Here is an 11,384-nt window from a genome sequence, read left to right on the forward strand (position 1 = left end):
AATTTCACTACCAGTTCTCCCAACCAGTTCTCCTTCAGCTCTCAGCTCTATAGTGTACTTCATAGGTCTACAATAATTAAAATATACACCACTTTTAGGATTTAAGGTATTTCAGTCTTAAAGCAAACACTCACAGAGTTTACAGTAAATCCTTTCAGTCATGGATTGCACTGTAAAATATATTTGTGAAGTTTCCAGGACAAAGTCCCATGCCCAGTGTTACCATGTTCCTACTCACAGGAACAGCTCTCACACTTACCTTTGCAAACAAAGCACTTAATGTGGAAATACTTGTTCTGAACTCTCAAAACTTCTCCTTTGCATGGGTTTCCACAGGTATTGCAGAGAATTGCAGTACTTGATGGCTTCTCCAGTTGGCTATGTACAGCCTGGGGTTGTGAAACTGCAAGTTAAAATGAAAGAGCATTTTAAAGGCCATCAGATACTTCACTGAAATTGAACCAACTTCAGCAACACCAACCAATAATGACAATTAAAACCTGGGACAAAACAGGTCAAGAGAATCAAATAATTTCTGGTACCGGCCAGCACAGAAGAAAAGATCGGTTAAAGAGGCAGAGCCAAGCTTCTCATTTCATAACTTCCAAAGGTCAGGTCTGGAAATATCCACATGATTGAGTCTTGGGAGCCTCTGCCTCAATTTTCTCTTCAATAAATCAAAGACTATAGAAAACTATTGATTTTATTCAAAATGCACTTAATAGGATTTAGTAACTATTACACAGTTAAGTACTGATGTTTAAAGTTCAAGCTAACTGCCTTTTTAATTGATTTTAAGACAGAAATAAACCTCTGTACATTTTTTGACTTCGTAATTCTCAAACAATTCTCTGTAAATACCGCATACATCTAATGATCAATCAAAAGCTGCTGTCACTTTGTAAGAAAACCATGATTTCAAGAAACTAAATTTATCTATTTTAGTAAAATATAAAGGGACTTAAAAATTTGCTCCCACCTTGTGATTTAAATTAGAATTAGCATTTATCAGGCTGTTGACAAGAATTACTTAAATTGGAATCCCAATGTTTTAAGTGGGACAGGTGGGATATGACCTTATTCTTACGTTTCTGCTGCAGTATTTACATCACAATGTACTGAGGAGCTTAGAGAGCAAATATCAGGGCAGTTAATGGAAAAGAGGCTGTACTACAATTAAATAGATTTGAGTTTTTCCTTATGTGAAGAACTAATAATAGGAAAATATATAAAGCATTTTAAGTAAATTACATACTTAATAACATTCTTCTGTAATGTGCCATACTTATTCTAAGGTTGGATTGCTTACTTTAAAGTAAGTGGTTTTTATCTAGTTCTAACTTCAAAATAAATTTACCAACCAACCAGTCAGGCTAGAGCAACTTTTCATAGGTTAATACACTAAGTTTTAACTGAAATCAGATGTGTTTCCCTTCAGGCTTCTGTCAAGGGATAATGCCACTGCTATGTAACCCTTATGTTTCAACAACAGTGAGAAAAAATAACTGGGAAAGAAGTTTTTATACGGGACTGCTGTAACATGATAAATAAATTATAGAGGCTGGTCTAGACCACTATTCACCAATATCTTTACTTCTATTCCTGCTGTATTAGAGTTGGTATTTCAGAAAAACAAACAAACCCAAAACAACAGCAATAAAAAAAACCAAACCAAAAAACTCCAGAAAATAGATTTTAATTAAAGAAAGCCCCAACAACAACAAAACAACAGTAGTGTCTATACCTTCACCCAAAATGCCTTTCCACATCAAGGAGTCAGTATTACAACTAGATGCTGAGCCTCCCACCCAGTCTTCCAGGAGAATTTCTCCAAGTTTTGCTCAGACTGGCACTTTCTTTTAAGTGGGTTTTTTTTGTTTGTTTTTTTATTTTGGTGGGGGTTTTTTTGTTGTCATGTGGAGACCTTCCTCTCCCCCAATGGGATCTGTGGCATTGAGTTGCCCCTAGCATTATTCAGCACCTCTTAGCATTCTGCATTGTCTGTTCAAATGACACAATGTAGAATTGCCAAAAAAAATTATGCTCAAGGCAACGTGAACTCAGGACCTGGAGTTCTGGCTATAATTAAGAACATTTGCAATAAAAACAACATGACAGTAACTTAGAAGTTAATAAAAAGGCAGATGCTCAAATTTACACAGGACAAATGGCGTACATGGTTCAAACTAACGTGAATGTCTGCCTTATTCCCTAAAAGAAAAGGGAGAAAGCTCTGAACTACCTTTGCAATACTTAACTTTTGATAGCAGAATTTTTTTTCCTGTAACCTGCCCGAAAAAAACTGCCTACCCTGTAAAAGAATGAAAGCTGTGTGAAACAGAAACCAAGTGTTTTCCTAAGACACTTCAGGGAGTAGATGCTAAAAGTTTTAAACTATGGCTTTAGAAAGTTCAGTCCCACCAGTATTACTAACAAGCATTAAATTTATAGCATTTAATTCAGAGTGACCTGGCCAAGAAGTCTCAGCCATAGCATGGCTGGAGGAACCCAGATGCACAGCTGAAGACCCCAAGAGACAACTCTCTCCACAAAACATACCCACTTTCCCTCCACTGAAAATAATGCCACATTTCCAGAGAAAAAGTTGTTTTCTGTTTTTTTTCTTAAAGCAGGGAGCTCAAGGTTGCGCTTGTTGCAAAGCAGCAGAAAATTCAGAATCATGAATTTGCTTTGTGAATAGCAAAACAATTGTGAAAATTGCTGCAAACTGAAAATTGCTTGCCAAGTGACAGAACACAAAGTTTTGCTTTTCATATTACATGAGGTGCTCAGTGTTCAGAGCTAGTTCAAGACCATTTAGTGCATTTGTTTACCTTCAGGTTTCTAGGTCAAGCTTTAAGACCACAATAACTCAGCTATAAAATTAATTTTAAAAAGGAAAAGATGTAGTATTCTCTTGGAATTCTTCCATTAATCAAAGTAAAGCAAATCAAATATTTTAATATATAATCAAATATTTTAAAATATATTGAATATTTTAAAATATATTATGTTGCCATTGTAGCTAATGACAAAATTTTGGCAAACTGTATCAGGTAACTTAAAATTACAATTCATGCTTCAAATAATTTTTTCATTTGGCAGTTTTCAGAATTCTACTGTTATGTATCAAATGAGTCTTTGAAGCAGCAGAAGAAGAGCAACACATTTGATAAGTGAAATAGTGAACTACTAATAGAACGGAATGATCTGACACTGCTCATATGATCATAACTGACAATAGAGCTTATCATAAATTAAAAGCTTACATAAATGAAGAATTTAATTAAATGATAAATTTCCTTATTTTAAAATTACTTTTTTTCTGTACAGAAATGCAAGTTAACGCCTATTCTCCAACTTCTCTTTCTCCCAGCCTGCATTTGACCCTGCCAAAGCAAATCTTCACCAGTCCTTAAACCCTAAGGAGATCTGACTGCACATACTTTTTGACAATGGCAAAAAGTAGCAAGAAAGGAAGTCTTTACAAGAGCTGTCTGCTAGCGACATCACTGCCAATGATCTTGCTAAGTGCCCAGAGCTCCCATATTTCTGATCTTGAGACTCAGCTCTCCAACAGGCTACCCAGTAGATAATTTGTGGTTCTGGACAAAGCAGGGCTTAACTGAATTAGCAATGGTTTGTTAAATTATCAAACAAGATACATTCCTCAGATTTACTTCTATACTGTTTGCTTGAGATATAGCCTTGCTCTAAGTTCATGGGGGAGAGAATGTTGGGATAGAAAGAGAATAAAAGAAATATATCCCAAATCTGATTATTTTAGAATTTAAGGCAGAAGAAAATAGGAATGTGGAAACATGTAAAAGTTTTACCTTGTAAGAAGGGTACTTTGTTAGGAGTAGAGGACTATGTACTCAGCATCTATTTAAGTAGGGAGATGAGACCCTGTATACCAAAGTTAGTTTAGTAGAGATAGAAGGAAGCTGGTAGGAAAAACAACTTGGAAGTTGCCATGTAGCAGCTGGACCTTACCCAAGAGAAGGAAGGTGAAAAGGACACAGTTAGGAAGATGTCTTACTTCATCAGAGGAAGACTATTTACTTCATCCTGACGACCACCCGAGGGAGGCACGCAAGGGCAGAAGGGGCCAGCGTCGTAACTCACTGATGAAGCAATCTACATATACATATTATTTTAGGAAATGTTGTAACCTGTTGAATATACAGTGAGATTGCGAAATTTTCGGGGATAAATTGGGGTCGCGCTGTGGCGGACGGGGAGCCAGATTTGGGTGCGAACCCCTGGTTCCCGGGGCCTCGAATAAAGCACCACATAAAACCTCTCCCGAGTGGTTCTGTGTTTGTCTCCACGCTAACAGTTTTGGCGACCACGAAGGGGCCTCGCGGACATTGCTGAGGCAGCTCGTGCTTCGATCCTGCTCCAGCCGGCACCGAGTGATTCTCGGGGAGCCATCGCCCTCGACCGACCTCTGCTGCCCTCGACGGACCAAAGGTATTGGGAAGACACGGTGCTTTATTTTTACTGGGTGATGGTACCATCTTCTGTGGTCTGGTAAAAGCCTGCCTGTTAGACGTGGCGAAAGCTGCGCGTGGTTGGGCTCAGGAGCTCCGAGGGTAAGCCTAGGCGCCGTCCGTAAGACAGGAACGAAAGCCCTGCGGGTTCAGCATCAGTGGTCTGGTCTGGTAATCTGTCCTAAGGAACAGTGATATTTGTATTGTGTTGTTTGCATCAGTGGTCTGGTCTGGTAACCTGTTATGAGGGTGTGGTAATATCGGTATTGTGTTGTTTAAAGTTTGTGTCTCGGTTGTGTCATTATAATTAGTATTATAAAATGCCGACAATACCTAAATCAACTCCATTAGGATGTATTTTAGATCATTGGAAAGAGGGGCGGTTTGGGCAATCAATGCACAAAGGAAAATTAATAGATTATTGCAATGTTTGGTGGCCTCAATATAAATTAGAAGACCAAGTCCAGTGGCCAGAAAATGGGTCACTCGACTGGGAAATGGACGTACCAGGGAAATCTAAACTGGCTTCACCAATAGTAGTAGAATTAAAGGAGGGGGCAAAACCAATACGGGTGAAACAATATCCAATAAAGTGAGAAGCTTGATATGGGATAGTAAAAATTATTGAAAAAATTTTTAATTCGGGATACTAGAAGAATGTGAGTCAGAATATAATACCCCAATTTTTCCAGTAAAGAAATCAAATGGAGAATATAGAATGGTGCAAGATTTAAGGGCAATAAATAATATTACGAAGGATGTGCATCCAGTGGTAGCCAACCCATGCACATTGTTAACATCTGTGAAAGAAAAGTATAAATGGTTTACAGTGATTGATTTAAAAGATGACTTCTTCTGCATTCCGCTTGACAAAACCAGTAGGAATCTTTTTGCTTTCGAGTGGGAAAATCCACACAACGGACTAAAAATGCAGCTGACATGGACCAGGCTCCCACAAGGATTTAAGAATAGTCCGACACTATTTGGAAATCAGCTAGCAAAAGAGCTGGAATCCTGGACGATGCAAGGAAAACTTAAGGTACAAAGATCACAGTATCTTTTATTACAATATGTAGATGATATCCTTATTGCTACAGAACAAGAATCACTATGCTTACAAGTGACCATTGAAATACTGAATCAATTGGGTCTGAATGGGTAAAAAGTTTCAAAGGAAAATGCACAGATTGCATGTACAACTGTACTATACCTAGGGTGCGAAATAACCCAAGGAAAGGGAAGACTGGGAATGGATCGAATTAGAACAATCTGTGCAATTACCGAACCCCAGAATTTACATGAATTACGGACATTCCTAGGAATGGCAGGCTGGTGAAGGCTGTGGATATTGGACTATGGGCTAATAGCTAAACCTCTGTATGAGGCACAAAGGTCACCAATTTAATATTAGAAACATAGAATTTGATAATGGTTTGTGTTGAAAGAGACCTTAAAGATAACCTAGTTTGAACCTCCATGCTATGGGCATGGACACCACCCACTGGATCACATTGCTCCCAGCCCCATCCAACCTGGCCTTGAATATTTCCAAGAACTGGGCATCCATAACTTCCCTGGCCAACCTGTGCCAGTGTCTCAGCACCCTCACAGTAAAGAATTTCTTCCTAATGTCTAAACCTAAACCTACCTTCTTCCAGTTTAAAGCCATTACCCCTCATCCTGTCACTACAGTTCCTGATAGAGTCCCTCCCCATCCTTCCTCTAGGATGGGTACTAAAAGGCTGCTATAAGTCTTGCCAGAGCCTTCTCCTCACAAGACTAAACAACCCCAACTCTTTCAGCCTGTCTTCACAAAAGAGCTGCTTCAGCCCTCTGATCACCTTTGTGGTTCTTCTCAGGCCCCACTCAGGCAGGTCTGTGTCTGTCTCATGCTGGAGGCCCCCAAGCTGAACACCAGATCTGACATCTGCTCTGGGATATTTCACACAGACATGAAAGAGTACTTTGAAATAAGTTGTGATCTGAATACAGCATTTAAATGAACAAATATTTTATTCCTAAATAATAATTTTTTGTCATCGCCTAAACTAACGGTCAATCCCGGGAAAGTGCTAATTCCTCACACCAAGGTTCCTGGCTGAATAGTGAAGAAGTTAAGCCTCACAATAACAATAAAAGGGAAACCAGTGGTGCTGGGGAAGGTCTCTTCCTTCTTTCTGTGTTTTGGCTGTAGGTTTTGGGTTAAGTTGTTTGGGGGTTCTTTTGGAGTTTGTTTGCTGTTGGTTTTTGTGGGCTTTTAATCCTATTCTTGAGGTTGGATTAAAAATAGCAAGTCTTTCATTTTAGACTTATATTTTCGTACAGATATAATATCATTTGTCTTCAACAGCAATCCTCCATCAGCAGAAAACTACATCAATTTTCGTTAGCAACTATCAGCACTACTGGCTCCTCTAATAAATTCACCAGTAGCATCCTTCTTCACAACTCATTACTTTTACTTATCGAGATGGAACCAGTTTGAGCAAAAATTCATTAACATCTAAAATTGCCAATATTATCTGCTTAGTTCATAATAATTATTATTTTCAACAAAGAAACGGGCCCCACTCCAACTGTGAGACAAAAATGCACAGCTCTGATGACATATATTATTCTACATAAAGGAATTAGCAAAAATTATCTGTGTTGACTCTGAAACCTTTCTCAATATGTAGGGATGGTGACCGAAAACCAAAATACACAAACTCCACTTGCTCACCAAGTATTTGAGAGAAAAAAGTATTAATTGTGGAAATGCTGCATTAAGTGATTTGGGGAGGGTGTGGTTCACAGCAGCCCAGAGGGGAATTAAATTTGCAATCTTCTCTGAGCAGGATTAAAGGAGAGGCAGATGAGTGCAGCAGCACCGGACTGAAATTAGTCTGGAGTTCAAGCTGGGTTTTTGCCAAACTCTTTTTGTTTCTTCTCAGTCAAAGCCCTCGGGGTTGAATTTAAAAACAGCTAGACGAAAGCAAAGGAAACAAGTATTTAAGTGCCTCCGAATACCATTTGAAGAATTACTCCTAGTTTTAAGTGCTGGATTCTGCCCCCTGCTCCCATCCTCCTGTCAGTGTGGTAAATACAGGCAACAGGAGTTCTTCCAGAGCTGGCATGGGGGTAGGGATAATATAACACAGTAATAAGTAATACAGTGAAATATTTGGTGCTCAAAGAACTACATGGGTGTGAGCTATAAATTTACTTTAGATAAGGGACTTCGGTATCTTTACTTTTTGCTAAGAACTGGTGATTCATTATGGAGAGCTGTGGGGGCCTGAAACCCTTTCTTTCCAAAGAATGGATGAGAAAAATAATGATAATGAAGCAGGGACACCATAAGCCTTCCCCATACATCCAGGCATAAACCTGCACAAGGAACATATGTGTTAGAAACAGACGTTCTGCAACAGCACATTAAATAACTAGTGGTAACCAGGTTTACCTTATTTCCCAATTAGCAGCTATTGTTAAAAGCCATGGCAAACATATCTGCATTCTTTAGGGTGCCCTTTCATTATAAAGTGATGCATTTTTCTTCTCACCACAAAGAAGATCACAAAGATAATGGGAAAGCTAAAGAATTTTTTCCTGTAATGTCCCCATTATGTAGTCCCTGGAGCCCTCCAGCTGGCCATGCGGAGGGCCACACTGTCCCCATGCCAGCATTCCTGAAGCCCCAGAGGGGCTTTTCTGCAATGAGTGGGTCTGGCTGCTCACCCAGAAATGGTCACTGCTCCAAAGTCTCCTTCTGTGGCTCCTACAGCCCAGCACTATTACTGCCTCACTTCTTTCTTTAGTTCCTATAAATGCAATTCAGCAAATTCAATATATCTTTAGGGCAACAGGTCTCTAATGGAATATATTAATATAGTTTAAAAACGCAAAATAGGACATTTCCAAAATCATGTTTCTATTTGAACTCCATATCTGCTTCTACTGCTTATGAATAGCTCTTACAGGGCCTTTCCTTTGGCACTAAGGACTGCATGCCTTTTCCAGCACTTCCTGTGGATCATAAGCAAGACAGTGACCTATAGCTAATACAGAACAGCAGGCACACAGAATAACACAAACAACTTCTGTTTTCACTGCTAATTACAGAGTTTGTGAGATCAGAGACAAAGAAGAGGTGCTATCAAGTGCAATGAGGAGCAAAACAACCATAATTAAGAGATGTAACACAGCACAAGTAAACAGCACAAAAGAGCTCCAGATCTCACCATGTGCTCAGTGCAAAATTCAAATCACATAAGCAAGCCTAGCATGAGCTAACCTCCTGCCCCCAGTATTATAATAAAATATTTTAAAAATCGAAAGGCAGTTAGTAAAGCTCCCTGCTGAATTTTAAGAACTGTTACTGAAGCAATATGAAAGATATTTTTATACAGGTTTTGCAAGATTACAATTAGAAACGATACAAGAGCAAAACTCCAATATAACAGCATAAAGGAATAGGTTGTTGTTTTTTTTTCATTACAATCCAACATGAAGTCTAAAGTCAATCTAGATCAAATAAAATGTGGAAAGTTTTCAAATTGAGTTGTCACTTAAGTGACAGTATCATAATTTCCAATGCATCATACCAAAATTGAAGGAATATGAAACATAATTACAAGAAAAAAATGCCAACAATCTTCCTCCATTCTCCTGCCTTTCCACAGAAACACAGAATAAATACTCTCATGACAGTATCTGTGATTTAGTTACTGCAGTTCCGAACGAAAAGCCGCCATTTCAGGTCTGGGTTTTCCAAACCGTGGAGTTATCACACTGTACCTGTATCTTCCGGCATTCCTGCATTAATTCACTTACAGAGGTGAAATGCCACCAGAAGCACCCCTTCTTCCCGTGGCGGTGGCTCTGCTGGAGCAGGAGCAGTGGCAGCGTGTCACCCTGTCACCCAGCTCTCCGATGCCAACGTGCAGGGAGGTCAGATGACTCCTGCAGCACCCACGCCGAGGCGGGATGCGAGCCAACACCTCCCCACCGTGTAAAAATAGTGTCCTGCAGCAGCCTAAATATTGTCACGTCCACAGGGTAGGCCACTGCTGGCAGGGTCCCAGAGGGAGTGGAACTGGGACGTGCCAGCGACTGCTGTCTTTGCATCAGGTGATGCCACCTTCCCCAGCCACAGAATCCCAGAATCAGCCGGGTTGGAAAGGATCTGAGATCATCGGATCCAACCCTCAACCCAGGACTGCAGTGGGACACCCTCCGCAGGGTGGAGCTGGGCACCTGGAGGGAAAGGCTTAAAGAAGGAAAACCTGCAAACTGCTCAGCCACAAAATCAAAAATACAAGTTGAGGTAGTTGGGAAACCTCCCTAGCCATTCCTCCCACGCAGCTGGTCCCTCCCCCCCACCCTGTGCAGGAGGGCACAGCACTGATTTTGGAAGAAGATGCAGCGAGGATGTCTCTCTCCTAAAGGCACTCACTGAGATTCCTGGCAGCCAAAAATCTCTCTCCTGATTGCTCATATGGAGTTGGACTGCATATCACTGGAATAACAGTGATGTGTTGAGCTATTTTAAGCAATACTTGCTTGCCCAGTCATCATGTGAATACTCCACAAATTGGAAATCTGCAGCATTTACTTGCTTTTGACTCAATTTATATCAAGGTAGTAATGTGGCTCGTGCAATAGAAATGATGCTGACAAGCTGACTAAAACTGGATTAAAGTGCGGGGATAGAAACAGGATTGCAATCCTCTGTTTCTACAATGCAGATTTTTTTTTTTTTTTTTCTTGCAGGCTTTACCAAATCTGCAACACTCTCTCCCCTGCCATTGCTCATCATCCTTTACCCAGTCATTGCCTCCTTGGTTACAAACAGCAAAGAAACAGCTTTTTCTTCTCTTTCTGCAAGCATAAATTACTCAGGGGTGTAAATATGCAAACAGGACTCAGCAGCTTTTGATGCTGCCAAGGGAGGGCTGTGAAAACAACACAGTTTGTGTAGCACTGCACAAGATGCACAGCAAGTTTGCTCTGCTATGCAGGTTGAAGACTACTTTGCACTGGCTCATATTAAAATCTACTGAACTAATCCAATCTGCATGTATGACTTACCAGTCAGCACCAAATCATTTCACCTCAATTTCAATACCTTTCCATCACCATCAAAAAACAATTTCTTAAAACTGCTTTTTTCCTTGAAAAAAAAGGTGGTGGTGGGAAGCTTATTTCCCTATTTCTGAAAAAATGAAGCTTTATGGCTTTGTGAAGCTCTTAATTTCTATTTTTTCATCTCTTACAAGCTCAATATTATTTTAATGCTAAAAATGCTAGAGTAATAAGGAGCCTCCACCTCCACTTTATTTTTTGAAAACAAAAAGCATCAATGCTTAAAAGCCATCTATACATAGTTATGATGAAATTTGAAAATATTTCATGATGAGAAGCCAGAAACAGCTATTAGTTTATAGATTTACAGAAATGCCTGTCAACTACCCCAGCTCAAAATATTTCCCTTTGGTTTAATACTTATAGAAAATGTCTTTACATTTTGTAATGGATACAAAACATTGTTTGTTGAGCATGGATTCATGGAAATAGAACAACATTTCTATAAGGATAGCTGAGAGCTCTTCCTTCAGAAGAGCATCTGGTGGGTACACCACTGTCCTGGGCCATGCCAGACATGGTCTATAACTTTAGATAGCCCTTGGCTGACACGGCCCAAGGCTCAGAGAGCAGATCTGAAGATCTCAGTTTCTGCACATTGCATCAAAACTTTGCATTTTTCCACTTATAAACACTCTTATTTATGCGCTACCTTGCAGCAACTAACTTCTAGCACTAAAACCTTATGGCAATATTTTATTTTGTTCTATACTGCTGTGCTGTCTCTGTGAGGCAAAATCTATCCCTTCACTCCTTTGGATC

The 11,384-nt window shown here is 39.7% G+C and overlaps 1 protein-coding gene across 4 annotated transcripts in view; it reads right to left on the minus strand.

The window, feature by feature from the left end:
* Window positions 1–9,364, minus strand: part of ABLIM2 (actin binding LIM protein family member 2) — a 98,770-nt gene extending 89,406 nt beyond the window's left edge. For all 4 annotated transcript variants that reach the window (XM_030450646.1, XM_030450644.1, XM_030450645.1 and 1 more), the window contains exons 1-2: window positions 9,276–9,364; window positions 260–403 (exon numbers count right to left, since the gene is read on the minus strand). In XM_030450646.1, the coding sequence (XP_030306506.1) occupies window positions 260–403; window positions 9,276–9,291 (160 nt within the window). In that variant the 5' untranslated portion in view covers window positions 9,292–9,364. The remainder of the gene's footprint in view (window positions 1–259; window positions 404–9,275) is intronic.
* Window positions 9,365–11,384: the final 2,020 nt, after the last annotated feature.

This window comes from Calypte anna, chromosome 4B (assembly GCF_003957555.1).
Source record: "Calypte anna isolate BGI_N300 chromosome 4B, bCalAnn1_v1.p, whole genome shotgun sequence".
Lineage (NCBI taxonomy): Eukaryota > Metazoa > Chordata > Aves > Apodiformes > Trochilidae > Calypte > Calypte anna.